At 41.0% G+C, this 18,099-nt stretch overlaps 2 protein-coding genes across 4 annotated transcripts in view; one reads left to right on the forward strand and one right to left on the reverse strand.

Moving 5' to 3' along the window:
- Positions 1–20: 20 nt before the first annotated feature.
- Positions 21–3,621, reverse strand: pdcd2l (programmed cell death 2-like). Of its 2 annotated transcripts, XM_051073134.1 has the most exons (4): positions 3,473–3,612; positions 2,605–2,661; positions 1,897–2,476; positions 21–1,311 (listed from the first exon to the last, which is right to left on the reverse strand). In XM_051073134.1, exons 3-4 carry the CDS (start codon positions 2,378–2,380, stop codon positions 674–676), a joined length of 1,122 nt encoding a protein of 373 aa, XP_050929091.1. In that variant the 5' UTR covers positions 2,381–2,476; positions 2,605–2,661; positions 3,473–3,612; the 3' UTR covers positions 21–673. The 2 variants fall into 2 exon arrangements, with proteins under 2 accessions (XP_050929091.1, XP_018515991.1); XM_018660475.2 differs by lacking the exon at positions 2,605–2,661 and having other exon boundaries at positions 3,473–3,621.
- The window catches only part of amfra (autocrine motility factor receptor a), a 40,174-nt gene continuing 25,551 nt past the window's right edge, over positions 3,477–18,099 (forward strand). Inside the window, exons 1-13 of one of the 2 annotated variants that reach the window (XM_018660474.2) lie at positions 3,477–3,746; positions 4,347–4,439; positions 4,522–4,686; positions 4,961–5,113; positions 5,881–5,921; positions 6,008–6,140; positions 6,256–6,389; positions 6,546–6,656; positions 7,233–7,429; positions 7,528–7,631; positions 8,478–8,621; positions 8,702–8,991; positions 10,883–13,243. In XM_018660474.2, the coding sequence (XP_018515990.1) occupies positions 3,477–3,746; positions 4,347–4,439; positions 4,522–4,686; positions 4,961–5,113; positions 5,881–5,921; positions 6,008–6,140; positions 6,256–6,389; positions 6,546–6,656; positions 7,233–7,429; positions 7,528–7,631; positions 8,478–8,621; positions 8,702–8,991; positions 10,883–11,036 (1,989 nt within the window). In that variant the 3' untranslated portion in view covers positions 11,037–13,243. Of the gene's footprint in view, positions 3,747–4,346; positions 4,440–4,521; positions 4,687–4,960; positions 5,114–5,880; positions 5,922–6,007; positions 6,141–6,255; positions 6,390–6,545; positions 6,657–7,232; positions 7,430–7,527; positions 7,632–8,477; positions 8,622–8,701; positions 8,992–10,882; positions 13,244–18,099 lie in introns of those variants that run through there. The other variant, XM_051073133.1, reaches the window with a different exon arrangement.

The raw sequence follows: 18,099 nt of genomic DNA on the forward strand, positions 1-18,099 counted from the left end.
CATCTGGAGAACGACGAGCGTGAGGTTGGAAGTCGTTTATTCTGTGACAAGGCACTCGTGTGATTTTCAGAACGGTTCATTACAGGAAGGTCAAAGGTCAGAGCAGCTAATGCTACTAAGCTGCAGGAACAAGCCCAGAGGAGCTGAGGCTGTTATTAAAGAGTAAATCTGCTGCTGCATGAGTCTGAAACTCGCTGACCAGCAAGAACATGTCAAAAAAACACAAACACAAAAGACAATTTATCAGTTTTGTTCAAAATTTTACAATTTGCAGCATCAACACTTCAGTTTGTTATATTTAGTTTTTAAATTCATTTTTAATTTGCCGTCGATAAAGAGCAGAGCTGTAGCTGAGAACAGAGTCTAGTTTATTTATTCATCTATTCAGTTCTGTTTCACTGTGAAAGTCGTTCCAAACCTCAGGGTCTAAGGTTTCAAGGCCTTTTCCAGGCTCCAAGAAATAAAACGCAGGTGAAATTTCATCAGATTTGAGTTTGAAATATTCGACTCAGCTGATAAAATACTGATCTAATGTGAGTTTAAATTTGTAGAACATAAAGTAACTGGAGTCACTGCAGTACAGGTGAGGTGTTAAACCGCTGGACCAGACTTTCAGCAGGTGTTTTCACCCTGAATCCACATCTGTTTTCTCTGGATCAGATGGATCCGTCTCTCATTTAAAGAGCTTCTGGTCTGGATCTGCCTGGACGAAGCAGAACTCCTCCACAGCAGATCCCGACCCCGCCGTCCAGCAGCTGTTTGTGCAGGTGTAAACCAGGACCGTCCCAAACTCCAGCTCCACCTCACCGCCTCCGTCCTTCCTCTGCAGCAGACTGACCAGAGCCGGCATCAGCTGCAGCTCAAACGTCCTGGATCCGCCGCAGGAGCTGCACGCCGACACCACCTGTGCCATGTTGGTCGGAGGCTCGGAGATGAAGAGCGGTGTCCCGCTGCGGCGGTAGCGCAGGATCTGCTGCGGACACAGCGAGATCTTCTTCATGAACCTGGAGAAGACGGCGTCTCCGTGTTTGGCTCTGGTCTTCTCGTACTTCTCCTCCCCGCCACCACCGCCGCCCTCGCCACCACCACCACCACCCAGCTCTCCCACCGCCCCCTCTCTCCTCTCGTACTCCCTCAGCAGCTCCTGAGCGTGCTCCAGGTCGTCGTACTCATTGTACAGGTCTGACTCCTCCACCACGCTGATGAAGAACGGGCGGAAGACGGGAACGTCCTCGTGGGATCCTCCCAAACTGAGGTCCTGAAGCCTGCTGCTGACGTCCATCTCACCGAGACCAGGACCTGGACCTGGAGCTGGGACAGGAAAACCAGACAGACACGGTCACATTTTAGACATTTTAGGAATTTGTTTTTAAAGGATAGCGCTTGTATTTTGAACCCGGACCTTATATTCCCGTGTTTTTGGGTGTAAATGAAAATCAACGCAATCAAAAATCAAAAATACGTCCACTGAAGTTCTTGTTTTTGCCACTGACAGGCTCAGATTGTTATTAAGTGTTTGACAACATTATACATAGGATTCCTACAGAGACAGAGCATTTTTAAAAGAGTAAGATCCTTAAATCTGACCAGAAACATCTCTATATATCAATACCAGACTCCATTGACAAAAGCAGGACTTTTACCGAGCAGAACACAGGAGCTGCTGGAGTACCAGTGCCATCTGTTTGTTTGTTTGTGTTATTGTGTGACTTTCAGTGGTGGTGGAAGTATTCACATATATACGAACATAAATTAAAGTATCACACAACAACACAAACAAACAAACATATCGAGGCTGCAGTGGATTAGCAGCTCCTGTGCTCTACAAGGTAAAATCGCAATTTTTGTCAATGGAGTCTGGTTCGTGAAATCTACGTCTGATCCACTCATCCCTACCTTCTACCTCAGGAGCTGCTGCCTTCTCCTGCACCTGCTTTTCCTCCTCCTTCACACCTCCTCCCCACCCATCACCGTCCTCCTCCTCCATGCCCCAGTCATCAGCGGTGTCACACCAGTCCGTGGCCGCCAAAGTAGCCTCCTGAGCCGGGGCGGGCCGGCCGGGTGTCTGCGCCTCAGCCTCCAGACACTGAGAGCGGAGTACCCTCCACCCCTCCGACCCGCCGCTGCACTCCGCGCCCAGGCACGCGAACAGGTGGAGGTTCCTGTGGTAGGGGGAGGCATCCAGGGGGCAATACACCTGCGCCACATGAGCTAACGGGGCTCCGCAGCGCCTACAGCGAGGACACTGCCGGGAGATGACCGGTAACCAGTCCGGCTGGGCCCCGACTTTGTTGGTGAGATATGAGGACTGGTATCTCTTTGGGTCGAGCTCTCCATCACACAGACCGATCAGGGTTGTCTCCTGGGTGGGTGAAGCCATCGATCACATGTGTTCGATTAAAGCCGCTGAGGTCCGTCACCAAAATATTACCGCCGGTTGGGTGGGGGCTTGAATTGTAAAGTTTAAACCACGCGACTGGAAACAAAAATAATGATGTAAAATATTTGAATTCTTAAAATTCATCAAACAAATGCAACAAGATGGTTAAAATAATATAAAGCTGACATTTTATATCTGTGGAGGAGACAGAGAAAGGTTCCTACCGGAACTTTCAGTTAACGGAGCAAATAGCGATACGATTTCCGGTTAAGCACTTTCACCTATAAGATAAATAAAACAAATGCACTTTGTGGTTAAATTACGGTTGAGTTTAATTAAGTAAGTTCATTTAAATTAACACAAATTACTTCACGATAAAAGATAAACTAATAGATACAAAATACAGACGTACGACGAGTAAAAAAAAACACCGTAAAAACAGAAATAAAAAGTTGCCTGCGTAATTTTCGGTCTTCTGTATTTTTCTTATGTGCTGTTGTTGTATTAGTTGTAAATGTCGAGTCTTGAAAAAGCAAGAAAATGTTTAAAAGCCTTTATTTTGTTTTGAAACATCTTTAGGAGATAGCAGTTTTATTCTGAAAAACGCCGACCGGAAGTCTTCAGTGTTGTCGTTTCTAGCTGTGACAAGCGGAGCGAAGCTAACGGGACTGTCGCTATTTAACGAGATAAATGAAAGATTTAAAACATGACAGCGCAGTTAAAAAATGAGTATTGAGTATTGATTAGATATCAGTTGTGCCCGTTTGTCTTCGAGCTCCGACTGACGACAATGAGCGACCGTTTATTGGTGCTAGGCTAGCTGGCTAGTAAGCTAGCTAACGTTACTTGTAATGTAACGTTGGCGTTGAATGTTTTAAAGCTGAGTTCATGGAAATAACGTTAAAGGAGACGGAGTAGGAAAGAAACTGTCACACTAAACTACAGGTTATTTAACCAGCGACCAGTTTAGCTGCTAAAGAGGCGAATAACATCAATATGTGACAGTTAATTAGTGTAAACAAAGCGTGTCCAGTGTTATGTAACAGTATAAATCTCTCTGGTCAGTGTTTATCCGCCCGTCACTTCACCCACCATCATGCCTTTCTTGTTCCTGGAGCGGTTCCCCTGGCCCAGCCTACAGACCTACACGGCGCTGAGTGCCGCTCTGCTGGCCGGGACCGTCCTGACCGTCTGCTCCTCCGACTCCCGCCCGCAGTCCAGCTCGGAGGAGACGCACGGCCACCCGGTCCACGGCTCCAGGATCAGCCGCTACATCAGGGACGGTGGGCAGTACCTGAGCGCGGGGTATGGAGACGTGGCTGCGGATGTGCTGCTGTACCTGCTGAGTGACAGTGTCTTTGTTTGGGTGAGTGTATACATGAACACAGTGGGAAGGTGTGGATGGGAACTGACCTGCAGCATGGCCACATTAACCTTAATGAAGCCTCAGATCAAATAAATGTGTTGTTGGGCTGTGTGTTCCACATATACATACACCGACCAGTGCTGTAGCACTGAAATTATTCACTGAATAATGGATTAGGTGATTGACAGATAATAAATTGGCAACAACTTTGATAATTGATTAATTATTTTACATTTTTATTTGCTACCAGCTTCTCAAATGTGAACATTTGCTCGTTTTCTATGATAGTAAACTCATTTTTTTTTTGTTTTTTTCACTCTTGATGAGACATCAGATGCAATTTGAATAAGTTTATATGTTGTTTTTCTCTCTTCTCTGACATTTTACACACTTTAACAATCAATAACTAAAGAACATACTAGTAAAATGTACTGATCGGTTGCCTTACAGTTCTCCTGTGATTACAATGACTGGCTGAGATTTAGTGTTGTTGTCTGTTATACCGTCTTATTTCCACTCATTTAAACGTATGTCAGGAGTTGGACGTTCGTTCTCTGTGAGCTCGTTATCAGACATGTTGTTCTGTCTCTGTGTGTCCAGGTGATGGTGAACACCGCCTGCTGCGTCTTGCTGCTGATCGCCAAACTCATCCAGTGCGTTGTGTTCGGGCCGCTCCGCGTCAGTGAAAAACAGGCGAGTGTTTCTGTTTGTGGTGTTTTGCTGTTTGTCACACTACTGTTACATTTATTAAAAGATGCATCGTTTTCTTCTGCAGCACCTGAAAGACAAGTTCTGGAACTTTATTTTCTACAAGTTCATCTTCGTGTTCGGCGTCCTGAACGTCCAGACGGTGGAGGAGGTGGTGATGTGGTGGCTCTGGTTCGCCGTGCTGGTCTTCCTCCATCTCCTGGTTCAGCTCTGCAAGGACCGCTTTGAATATGTAACGTTTACAACTAAGCTCTGATTGTTATTCTAAATGTCTGACAACATTATGGATAGGATTCCTACAGAGACAGAGCTTTTTATTAAGAGTAAAATCCAGAAACATCACTTTACATCACTACCAGACTCCACTGAGAAAAACAGGAATTTTACTGAGCAGAACACAGGAGCTGCTGCCTCAGTTGCTTAGTTTGTTTGTGTTATTGTGTGACTTACTTTATACTTTAAAATAAGTAAAAGTACCATATATTCTCTGTACTCTGTTCCTCCAGCTGTCCTTCTCTCCGGCCACTCCTCTGTCCAGCCACGCCCGGGTGCTGCTGCTGCTCGTGGTGCTGCTGTTGTGCTGCGGCGGCCTGGCGACGCTCTGCAGCCGCCTGGCTCGCAACCAGGGACGCCACACCGCCGCATTCATGGCCGCAGAGGTGAAACACTTCATCGGACACTTCCTGAAATCACATAGCTTTTTATGCCACACCACACACTAACAGATTCACCACCAACAACCGACTTTAGAGGAAACAAACATGGCCGACGACAACGTCTCTTGTTTGTTGTGCTTCCGTCTTCAGTCAGCTGCTTCCTGATTCGCTATCGTTCCGTTCCATGTGACAATCCACAGAGAGCGTGCGATTTGTGATTGTATTTAACATGTTTAATATTTATCGGCTCTGATCGTCCAGATCAGGGAGGATAACATCACTCTGAACACCAAAGGAGAATCTGACAAGATCATCATTAGAACCGTCAGATAATCAGTGTTTGCTGACTTTAATCGGGAGGAGGATTCAGGTTGATTTTCCTAGTATTGTGTAGCAGTGCGTACCCTGTTTAACACACAGGTTTTTTGGACGTTAATTGCACACAGATTAGATTTAAACCCTGAAGTGTTTTGAAGGGAACTTTTTCAAATCATCAGATGCCTGTGTTTGAATCTGTGAAGCTTTAAATCTTTTTTTTTTTTTTTTTTTTTTTGGCACAATCAGAAAGAACGTCCCAAAACTTCTTCTTCATAATTGAAGTTTTATCAGCTGCGCTCAGAAAGACGACAGCTTTGTTTCTTCATTTTGTTTTAAATCCTTAAATCCGTAACTTTCCAGACTGCATTTGAAGATTTCTCAGACACCTGTAAACAGTCTTTATTAACTTTTTGTTTGTTTTTTTAAAATGTTAAATTATGTGTGTGTTTCAGTGCATGTTGGTGACGGTCAGGACCACACACGTCATGTTTCGGTAGGTTAAATATTTACTGTGGGTTCATGTTGTAGACCGGGCAGGTGTCTTCATGTGGGAGTGACTGAGTGTTATTGTTCGTGCAGGTACTCCATCCACCTGTGGGACGTGAACCAGGAGGGCAGCTGGGAGAACAAATCCTCCTACGTTTACTACACTGACCTGCTGATGGAGCTGCTGCTGCTGGGCCTCGACCTGCTGCATCACATCCACATGCTGGTCAGTTCGATTTGAAAGATCTGAATCAGATCGAGCGTCTCCTCAGTCGTCCTCGGTTTTTATTCTAATCGAGTGTCGATTCCTTCTTCTTCTCTCCTTTCTGTTCCTCTCTCAGATCTTCAGTAACATCTGGTTGTCCATGGCGAGTCTGGTCATCTTCATGCAGCTTCGCTTCCTTATTCAGGAGGTTCAGAAGAGAATCCGCCGCCACCACAACTACCTGCGAGTTCTCCGCAACATGGAGACCCGGTCAGTATCGCAGGAAGTCAGACAGAGTGAAATACAGCAACATCTCTATATATCACCTGATCCACCAAATCAGCAACATGCAACTATAAACCTGCAGCAGCAGCATCTAGAAATAACACACAAACTGATGCTGTGTTCTCTCCCTCTCTCTCTCAGGTTTTCTGTGGCGTCTGCAGACGAACTGGCCGCCAATAACGACGACTGTGCGATCTGCTGGGACGTGATGAGTTCAGCTCGGAAACTGCCCTGCGGACATCTCTTCCACAGGTCGGCATAAAGAAGAAGTCAGCAACGAGTCCAGTGTTCACACAAACTGAACCAAACTAGGAGCTAAAAGCAGTTTAAAAACCTCTGGAGAGAATTCCCTTTTCATTAGGATTGATTGTTATGGATAAAATATTGATTAGTGGAGCTTTAGTTGCTGCTCACAACTGCACACACACTTAAAACTCTGCTGCAATTTAGAAATTTAACTTAAAAAATGTCGACGTGGCTCCGAGGCTGACTGACTGCTGCCTTCATGTGCTCTGGGAAATGTGGTAATTACAATTTGCGGGTACATTAGTTAGTTAACAGAGCTAAATGCTGCTGGGAAACATTATAATGATGAGTTAGACTAATGAATAAATAAACACCACTGGGGAAACATAATGATGAGTTTAAATAATGGCAGAATAAATGCCGCAGGGGGAAATCATTACAATAATGAGATACAGTAAAGACCGACTAACACAATGAGGAGATACAGTATAATAACAGGAATTATCTCCCCAGCCGAAGCTGAATAAAAACAGATTGTGTTGTTGTTGTGTTGACGCTGAGTGTGTTTTTGTGCGTCCTCAGCTCGTGTCTGCGCTCCTGGCTCGAGCAGGACACGTCATGTCCAACGTGTCGGATGTCCCTGAACATCGGAGAGGGAGGAGAAGGGGGTCAAGGGGAGAGGGAGGCGAGGGAGGCCGTGCCCGACAACATGGCAGCCGGAGCTGGAGTTGATGCTCGGCCGCACCTCAACCAGCTCAACCACTTCTTCCACTTCGACGGTGACGCAGTTAAAACGATGTATCTTGCCAAACCATATCTCTTACCAAGTTTATAAGTGTCAGTCGTCCCCTGACCTTTGACCTCTCTGTGTTCCTAGGGTCTCGTATCGCCAGCTGGCTGCCCAGTTTCTCTGTGGAAGTTATGGCCACAACCAACTTTCTGGGCATCGCTCCGGCCAACCCATCTCAGCTCAACCCCATGGTCAGTAAACACGACGGAAACACCACGAAAATCCTGAGTCCAAAACACTATTCAGTGTCATTCTGCTGCTTTCACTGTGACGAGGAAGAGAAGACGAAACGGCTGCTGTTGCTAACGTTAGCTAGGTTAGCAAGCTAATGTTAGCACCCAGCAGTAAAAGCAGGTACCCCTGTTATGAGCACTGGGTTTTATATTATGTTCCTTGCTATGAGGTCACATCTTCATGTTTCAGTTGTCAGTCCTTTTCGGTGCTGCTCAGCTAAGACAATAAAGCTAGTCTAAGCTAAGCTGAAAGTAGACGACCTTAGCTAGCTATTTTCGCTATATTTGGGCAGCACAGGAAAGAACTGACAACTGAAACATGAAGATGAGGGCTCATAGCAAGAAACACCCTGTAAACCCACAGCTTATATTTGAGAGCAAGTTTAGCTAGGTCAACTATGTCAGGGGTACCTGCTTTTACCAGCAGGTGCTAATGTTAACTAGCTAACCTAGCTAATGGTAGCACCCAGTAGTAAAAGCAGGTAACCCTGATATAAGCCGGAAGTTTGTCTCTTGCTATGAACCCACATCTTCCGTGTTTTGGTCGTGAGTCCTTTTCTGTCCTCCCCAAAAATACCTAGCTAAGGTTGTCTGTTTTCACGTTAGCTTGCCGAAGATAGCTAGCTAGCTAAGACCAGCTTTATTCACCTTAGCTATGCAGTGCAGAAAAGGACTGACAACTGAAACATGAAGATGTAGCATCTTGAAAACAGACTCTGAGAAGTTGGACCAGGAAACAGGATTTTCATCGGTCGTGACGTCAGAAACAGATTGAACTCTGGTCTCTCTCTTTCGGCGTCTCAGGCTCAGCAGATCCAGGAGATGTTTCCTCAGGTTCCCCTCCAGCTCATCCTGCAGGACCTGGAGATCACTCGATCCCTGGAGGTCACCACCGACAACATCCTGGAGGGACGAATCCAGACCCCCGCTGCCGCCCCACCACCACCGGTCAGTCCACAGGACTCAAACAGAAATCCACAGATGGATGTCAAATATCAGGGAGTTTTACTGTTAATGTTTTCCATCAGGCTGCGGAGCACCCGGTCATACAGGTGACTCCTCCACCTGAGGACGAGGGTGGAGCCAGCAGCGAGGAGGAAGAGGAGGAGGAGGAGGATGAGGAGGAGGAGACAGAGGACGAGGAAGAAGATGAAGATGAAGAGGAGGAGGAGAACGAGGAGGTGCAGAAGCAGGTCACCGTGGAGGACAAGATGGACGACGACGAGCGGAACGTGGAAGTTCAGTTTTGTGCGACGGTGGAGGAGCGACAGAAGATGCTGCTGCAGAGGAAGGAGGAGCTGCTGCGGCGAGCACGAAGGTACTGAAACAATGTTCAACCAGGAACATTGTTTTACATCAGTACCAGACTCCATTGAGAAAAACTGGAATTTTATGGGGAGCTGCTGGAATACCACTGCCTCCATCTGTTAGTTTGTCTGTGTTACTGTGTGGTACTTTTACTTCAGTAAAGTATCTGATTACTTCTTCCACCACTGAAAGTCACACAATAACACAAACACACTAACAGACTGATCCCTTAGCAGCTCCTGTGTTCTGCTCACTAAAATTCCTGTTTTTGTCAATGGAGTCTGGTGGTGATATATAATGATGTTTCTGTGCCTGATTAGTGTATATGCTGCTGTAAAACCTTATCTTACACTGACCTTTTCTCCTCAGGGCAGTTTGAAAAATATTTTCCATGATGTTTAACTGGCTCTAACCTGCAGCTTCTCTGTTCACAGCTGCTGTTAATTAGCTCCAACACTGATGTGGAGTTTTTTAAAAAGACGCCAGTGATTTCTTCATGTTTTAAGCCCATTTACTCTCAGTCACCTGCACTTTACATCACTGCCGAGAGTTTTTTAATCATAGCGGCCGTTTTTAGATTTATCTCTCTCCTCCCAGGCAGCTGTTGGTTTCACTTCACTGTGCGCAGTTAAAATAAACTTAGAGATTCGACGCGCTGCAGTGAGATAATCCATCACAGCGTGAAACATCCTGCTCAGTTTTATTTAAGTTTTCACTTCAGCTTTATGTCTTCTGACGGCGTCTGTGGCCATTTACTTTTTATTTCACTTTATTTTATTCACCGTCGCCTCCTTTTACTACTTTATTTCTCAGTATTTGTCACTTTACTGTTTTATTGTTTTATATTGTTATTTTTATAGTTTATAAGCTGAATATATATTTTATTTTTCTCACTTTAAAAGCAGCTCTCAGCTCTTGTTTTTAAAGTCCAACAGAAATTAAATTGTCACATTTTTTAAACCTTTTTTTTATGCTATATTATTATTTTTTCATGGGGTTTTCCTGACTTGATAGAATAATTTATAATGTTTCGGTCCCAAATCTGACGCCTGTGAATTTAAATTTTTACTCTCTGTGTTTGTTTTGGCATTAATATGTGGAAAAGTGTTTTTCCTAACTTTTTTCCAACCTAAATGACCAGATTCAGTTCTCTCCACAGACATTTTCACGTTCCTACACCTGGTTATATTCCTAATGTCTTCATGTCCATCACTGATAGAGACCTCAGATATTAGCAGCATTAATAACAGACTGAATTAGAAGATAAAATAAAGATCATCTGGCTGCAAAGAAATGGGTTCATAACTTCACTCTGGTTCAGGGATTTTGCACTTCTTTTCCACATTTAAAGCCTTATAGGAAATCAATAAGCTGAAGTACAAACTTTGAATGGTTCAGTCTCTGGATGGGCATAATTAATTGATGAACGATTATTGATTGTTAAGACTTCTGTTGATCACATCCTTCTCCACAAAAATCAGTTGGCTGGAATTACTTTACTCTCTCAGCTCGGTGCCTTTTGTATTCGTACAAGTTACATTTTGGGAAAACTGTCTGCACTAAATAATCTAATATTGTATATTTTTTTATTAATGTGTTTTATTAATGTTTCATGTGATTGATAAGTTTCTTGTTTTGTTTCCAAAAGACTCTCAGTTGTGTTTATGATGAGCGCTGTAGCTTTGGTTTATTAATTTGTTAGTTAAACCTTAAAGGCTTTGTTTAAGAGGATTGTTGTCGGACTATAATAAAAATAACAATATGAAAACAGGCCTTGGTTTTGGGATCCGTTCAAGTTGGAAACAAAAAAACTGACATTGAATTTATGAGGACAACAGGAGATAACGTCCTGAAGCCCATCAGTGTCGTCTCTTACCTGTGGTCTTTCCTCTCCTTTGCAGGGACTATCTGTCCAGGAACTCCAGGTCCAACACGGAAAACCCAGACGCCTTGGACGGCGAGACTTTGACCTCCGACCCCGTGAACCTGCGACGAGAAACGTTAGCGTCGGCAGCAGAACGACGGCTGCAGAGACCGTCGGACTCCACGCACTGAGGTACTGACTCTGGTCTCTGGTCGTCTCACATTCGCTTAACTTATCACAACAGCGTCACGTCCAGTTTTACCGTCTGTAGCGTCATGTAGCATCAGCTCCTCCAGTCAAGGTGGAGTTACAGAGCTGGTCTGCTTCTCTACAACATCCTGAATCCACAGGTAATCACAAGTAACGTAGCATCTGAAGATTTGTGATTTCACAGGTTGTTTAGGACCAACAAATCAAATCAAATCTGGTTGTAGCAGCAAGAAATCAAATATTATCATCAAATTCGCAACAAAAGTCTTAGTTTTCTTCACTTATTCTTCCCCTCCTTTAAAATAAATCAGAATTTTGCTCATTTTAAACTCTATTTTGTAAAGGCACTGACATTTGTGGAAATTGAAATTGTTGAAAGTTTGTTACCATCAAAGTAAAATACTGGGAAAAGTGTTGTTTTGTTATCGACAACCAAAAATTGAAAATAATACACAGTGGTAGTTATTTTCATTGATAAATACCACCTGTACAGAAACCCCGAAAGGCAAGAGAGAGTGTGTTTCTCTCTTTTTTTAATCTATAAAAACAGGTGAATTAAGTGTAATGCTCAGTTTGGCTACAAGGGGCTGAACTGCACCAGGACCAACTTGTCACATTTTCTTCCTTTCTTCTAAAGGAAAAGTACGTATATTGTGTGTTAGCAGGTTATGTAACATTAATTGTTAAAGGCTGTCTGGAAGAGTCAGGTGAGGTTATATATAAAAAATATTTTAAATACTACTTTAAATACTTTCTGTATTTTTATTTTTGGTCCATCAGTTATTGATGTAATTGTTAAAAGATAAAATAAAGAAAATTCAATAATCTGAAAATATTGAGTTAACTAAGTCAAGTCTCCTCAGTTTAAACCATTCATCCTGACAAAATAATAATAATAATAATTATTATTATTATTATTCTCTCACTTGCCTTTAGGGCGTTAAAGTAAGGTGCTAAAAAAAAGTGTTCTAATGCTCAGATCTGTTTTTTTCTGTTACAAGTTAAACGATTCACAATAACGAAGAGTGAATATAGAGAAGTGTAGGTTTGATGCTGCATTCATGTCCTATCAGAGTTTCTGATTTGTAGAGAACGCTCACGTTGCTCTGATGTTTCTGATATATTCGATTCAGATGTTAGAGATAAAAAAAAATTCACAGAAAACCAAAAAAAATAAAGGACGGAAACGCAGCAAACTTCAGTTCATTTAAGACTCGATTAAACACAACTCAGTGTAGAAATGAATGTTTGTGGTCTGACCTTGTTCTCTTACCACATTTTAAATTCTCTTGCTGTTACATTTAAACTCAGTTTTGTTTATGTTAACGTCGTCTTCAGCAGTATAACATGTATTTAAAAACTTTGGAGTATTTTGCCTAGGGGAAGCCATGTTGGAAAACAAACAGCAGGAAGTTGATCGACTAATATTAAAAGTCCAATGATAACTCCCTGCAGGTTTTATTTATAAAGCTCTGGGATTGATAGAATGATAGAAAATGATTTATTTTTGTGTCATAAAATGTCTTACAGTATTTAAACGAGTAATTAATTTTATTCTGATTTGAAAACAGAGACTAACATGGACAATACAGTAAAGTGTAATTTACATCCTCAGTATTCAGTATCTTAATCTTTATTTTTAAGATTTTTAAGGTAGATTTTTCCCATCACCGTGGTTTTAACATCATATCAGTTTGTTCTGTGGCTAAAGCAGCAATAATAGATTTATATTTAACATGTTTAATGTTTGATCTTAAAGACATGACTGACAAACAGCTGTATTTTTAATGTTTAATGATTTAAAACAACTCAGCGGTTTGTGTTAGTTTTTACTTTTCCTCTTCCAATGTGTTTTATTTTGTTGCTGCTTCGTTGCTGTGACATCTCTGCATGAAGAGTCAGTCTGGTTTCCAGTTTCTGTTCATAGTGGGTTTAATGGTTTTGTTTGGTTTTGTGTTGCACGTTGGCACCTTCAGAGTTTCAGCTCATTTCAGTTTGTTCTTCCTCATCTGGACTGTTTCCTGTTTACAGATTGTACAAATACTTTTGCATTTGACATTTTAAAATACATTATTGGACTGAAATTTTGTACAGAGATATGAAAATGTAAAGTTTTTTTGTAAATAAATGATAACACAGTCATACAGTTTGAGTGTAGGAGCTTGTAACAATAAAATTTACAATCAGAGGCTTTTATTTTGGTCTGTTTTTCTTTCTGGTGGAAACGTTTGTGATGCTGATGTTTGTTTTCAGAGTCCAGACTTAAACTTAAGTCCAAATTATTCACCCAGTCTCCACATTTGATCATTACCCTGCATATTACCATCAGTTTCTAATGGTTTTAAGTCTTTTAGTAACATGGAACCTTTCAGAATAAAGTCTTGACTCCTGCAATGTGAACTCGGCCTCTCGCTGCTCCAGACTTTCCCCCGTTAACAGCAGCAGAAGCTAATTAGCTGCAGCGCTGATGAGACTCTGACTGGTGACCCCATTACTGAACCCACAGTGGAGGTTTAGCTGTTTGACGCCAACGCAGACTCATCCAACACAACCTCCTCTGCCAGTTTATTACAGTTTTTGTCGACCTAGAACTGGTTGTTAACACTTTTTTAAAGGTTTTGTAGGTGACGAATTCTTAATATCCGTAATGAACAATGATAGAAGTGGTGCAGCGTCCCATATGTGGCAGGATTGTTGGAGAAACTTTAGAATTATCTCCAAGATAATTGGACCGAGCTTGGGCCAAATCCCCCTTCCCGATCAAAGTCAGTAAAGGCCCAATTATCCAACCAATTTCTTGTGTTGTGTGAGGTGTGCTCAGAGTGATTTTACCCTCCCTGATCTGCTCCGAAGACGATTGGAGCTGCCCCGATAAATACTAAACATGTTCACGATCAGAAATCCTGTTGTGTGGGGGGAACACCAAGTAGAGCCGAGCACACACTCTGTAGATTATCAAGTGGAACGGGGGCGATAGCCAATCACAAAGCAAGCTGACTGAAGATGGAAGCACAACAAACAAGAGACGTCGTTGCCCGCCATGTTTGTTGTCAGATTTGGAGACGTTTGCTGTCATGTGTGCAGTCTCTTACATTTTCTGAACTGGTTAAGATTTTAAAAATCTTGTAGTGTGCACTCTAGGGCTTAAGACTACCATGAGCTGGATAACTGAAAACCTCCACAGACAGGAGTTTCCTTTACTAAAGTATAGAAATATTGCCAAATGTATTAGCACTGGCTCTGCACTTCACCTATCAGTGATTTAATGTTGAGGCTGATCAGCGTTAAGACTTTTCACATCTTCTGTATAAACTAAAACTGCTGTGTCCTTCCTGAGTCATACTGAAGCTGAATGTAACTCCTCCATCCAGCAGGGGCAGCCAAACGTCACTGTTGTCTCCATCTCCTCATGTTCACTGTCTGAAAATGTAATATTGGTCTGCGTTCAGAAACTCTCTCTCTTCCTGTGTCTGTCATCTCAGCACCTAGAGGCCTCTTTCAGATTACAACTGCTACAGGCAACTCACCATCAAAATTTTTAATTACCATAATTATTATAGACACTTCCAGGGGGCAACAACCAGCCTTTATCTTGGTCATGTGTGGCTGTTACATAGTTATAAACCAAGGAAACTTGGTTTTAGGGAAACAGTGAATGAAGTCTTAAGAGACGTGTCTTTTAAGTCAAAGATTTATCATCATTTAAGACATTTTTATTGCATAATATTACAACAATAGTAAAATATTGCACTGTATTACACCTTCGTGCTTGGATTTAATATTGTTTTATCCTGATTTTATTTGAAGATGTGGAAATACTGTGGGTTTTGGCTGCTCAGCACATCATTATACTTTCTTTCAGACGTATTTTACAGGATGAAGGTGTGTTTCATTGTAAAAACTTCATTAATTCATCATCCTTGAGGCATGTTTACTTGGTTGACACCTCAGCTTCTTTCTCTTTCTCTGAATTAGGATGTTTCCCATCATACAGGGATGTTTCAGGTCATGGAAAACTCCAGGTTTCAACTTTCCCATGCTCACCTACTTATGATGCTTGGAGGAACTTTTACTGACCAGCGAGTCTGGATCTCTGCAGGGTTTATCAGGCTCCAGGTACCAAACTTCAGAAGGTAAAAAAGAAAAGAAAAGTAACCTGGTGAAGGTGGAAAATCACGGACTCCTTGATCTGTGTTACTCAGGGAGATTAGAGGCGAGCCGGGGAGTTCAGTCATGTTGTCTTTGCCCTGTATTTGGTTGTTTCAATGCTCAGATGTGAAGCGCTTTATAAAGCACAGTTTGCTCTGCCTCTTCAGCGCAGCGGCTTTTTGTGATTCAGCCTGACGGTGGGCAGCAGGGTTCAAAGTAAAGAGCTGTGAGTGTTTGAAGAGAATAAAACACTGAAGACACTTTGAATGAAGTATCCTCTAATACACATTTATACACTGTTAGAAACTGTGTTTAATTTACATATGTTTTCATGAAAATGTTAACAGTAGAATCCTGTTATCTTTAAATGCAGCACATTAGCTTTAATTTCTCTCAGTGAAATTGCTTTGTAACTACGGTGGCCCTGAAGGAAAACAGGAGAACATTTTCCCAAACGCTACAATGTTTCAGTTTACAGAGTATACTAGTGTATATTAGTGTTTAAACCATTTGTTACACTTCCCAGCTCCAAGTGTAATTGTCAAGGTTCAGTCAAGGCTTCACTGTGTTCAGTTTTTGTTCATTTTTGTTAAATAGTGTTTTAATTATTGCACTTGTGTGTTCCAGGACAACTTGTTCAGCTGAGATGGAAACACCAGCAACCAACATCACCTCCCAGACCAAACAGGTATGTGTCCTAAACGTTTACCCAGTCTGGAAAATAATAAGAAGCTAAAACTAAAGCTATCTGTATGTAGTCTAACTGGTTAGTTTTGCTTCTAATCTTAAATCTGACAATTCCCCATAAACTTTACTTGCTAAGATAAACCAGCAGCCCAAGATTTTAGATTTCTTTCCAGTGAGATCTTGAATTTACATTTTTGCGGCTGTGAACAGTACTGTCACTGAACTAGAAACAGTATTTAGTTGTATTTAAAATATGAGTCAATTCTACTCCTGTTCTGAGTTTATTCTTTGAAGAAATTGATAAATAAAATAGTTATTTAATAATGTAAAGAACCAGTAACAGTATGAGCCGGACTGATAAGGGTCTGGATGGATAAAGATAAAACTCAATCGCACTTAGAAATGTGAAGGATTACTTTATTTTCTCGCATATTAAAGGGCAACGTGAGTAATTCATCTAGATTTTAATTTGAAAAAATCCTTTAAAATAAAATGACACACTGTTATGACTGTTATTTCTGTAAGTTGTCTATTTATTACTAAAGCATTTATTGGTAACACAGTTTACATTGACAAAATATGAATGTTGCATTGAATGTTGATTTGAGCAGTGCTCCTGAGAAGTGGCAGGGTTGACAATATTGTTGGCCATGACTGTACATGATTGATTCAGTTATCAGTTCTGTTTTATTTATGGAGTGCCAAATCACAGCAAGTTATCTCAAGGTACTTTTCATATACAGCAGGTCCAGACCGTACTCTTTATATTATAATATTTACAGCGACAGACCTAACAGTTCCCAGCATGACCAGCCACTAGGCGACAGTGGAGAGGAAAAACGTTCTTTTAAGAGGCAGAAACCTTGAGCAGAACTAGACTCGGGGTGGGTGGCCATCTGCCTCAACCAATTGGGTTGAATTAGTTGATGACAATTAATAATCATTTTAGTTTTTCCAAACGTTGTTGGTTCATCAGGAGGCAATGACAGTCAACAGTTCATTTTCTGAAACAGCTCTCTAATGTTTGGAAAATGTTGTGGTTCAACTGTAATGTTGAATATTTCTCTGTGTTTTCACGGTTAAACTGTGATGATGAATAGGTAGTAGTGTATTGATAATTTTCCTTTGTATGTTTCTCTTTGATTTCCTCCAAGTGTCACCAATTTGTCCCCGACGTCATCCATGATCAGCGAGACATTGTTGAGAATGAGGGAGTAAGTCAAACTATAGTAAGGTGTCTAACATGTTGAAAAAATGTTATAATAAGTGGTCAAAAAATGTTTTAGTATAGTAAGATGCCAAAAAATGTCATAGTATAGTAAGGTGTCAAAAATGTTGAAAAAATGTCATAGTATCGTAAGTTGACAAAAAAATGTCAAAAAATGTTTGAGTATAGTAAGGTGTCAAAAAAAAGTCATAGTATAATAAGACGTCAAAAATGTAAAAAAAAAAATCATAGTATAGTAAGACGTCAAAAAATGTCAAAAAAAGTCTGTATAGTAAGGAGTCAAAAAATGTCAAAAAACATCATAGTATACTAAGGTGTCAAAAAACATCAGTATAGTAAAGTATATAGTAAGTAGTATAGTATAGTAAGGCATCAAAAATGTTGAAAACATTTCATAGTATAGTAAGGCATCAAAAAATGTCATAGTATAGCAAGATGTCAAAAAATATCAAAAAAATGTATTAGTATATTAAAGTGTCAGAAAATGTCAAAAAATGTCATAGTATAGTAAGGAGTCAAAAATGTTAAAAAAAAAAAAAAAACAGTGTAGTAAGGCATCAAAAATGTTGAAAAATGTCTCAGTATACTAAAGTGTCAAAAAATCATAGTATAGTAAAGTGTCAAAAAATGTCAAAAAACATCATAGTATAGTAAGGCGACAAAAACTGTCATAGTATAGCAAGGTGTCAAAAAATGTTAAAAAACATAGTATAGTAAGGCGTCAAAAACCGTCAAAAAATGTCATAGTATTGTAAGGCATCAAAAAATGTCAAAAATGTCATAGTATAGTAAGGCATCAAAAATGTTGAAAAAATGTCATAGTATAGTAAGGCGACAAAAACTGTCATAGATTAGCAAGGTGTCAAAAAATGTCAAAAAACATCATACTATAGTAACGTCAAAAAATGTCATATATTGTAAGGCGTCAAAAATGTCCAAAAATATCATAGTATAGTAAGGCATAAAAATGTTGAAAAAAT

The sequence above is a fragment of the Lates calcarifer genome, linkage group LG10 (genome assembly GCF_001640805.2).
Source record: "Lates calcarifer isolate ASB-BC8 linkage group LG10, TLL_Latcal_v3, whole genome shotgun sequence".
In the NCBI taxonomy this organism is placed as follows: Eukaryota; Metazoa; Chordata; class Actinopteri; family Centropomidae; genus Lates; species Lates calcarifer.

Coding starts and splice junctions, on each gene's coding strand:
- pdcd2l (XM_018660475.2), bottom strand. CDS start 2,380: ATGGCTTCACCCACCCAGGAGACAACCCTGATCGGTCTGTGTGATGGA. Junction 1,312..1,896: donor AGCAGCTCCTGAGGTAGAAG/GTAGGGATGAGT, acceptor TTCCTGTCCCAG/CTCCAGGTCCAGGTCCTGGT.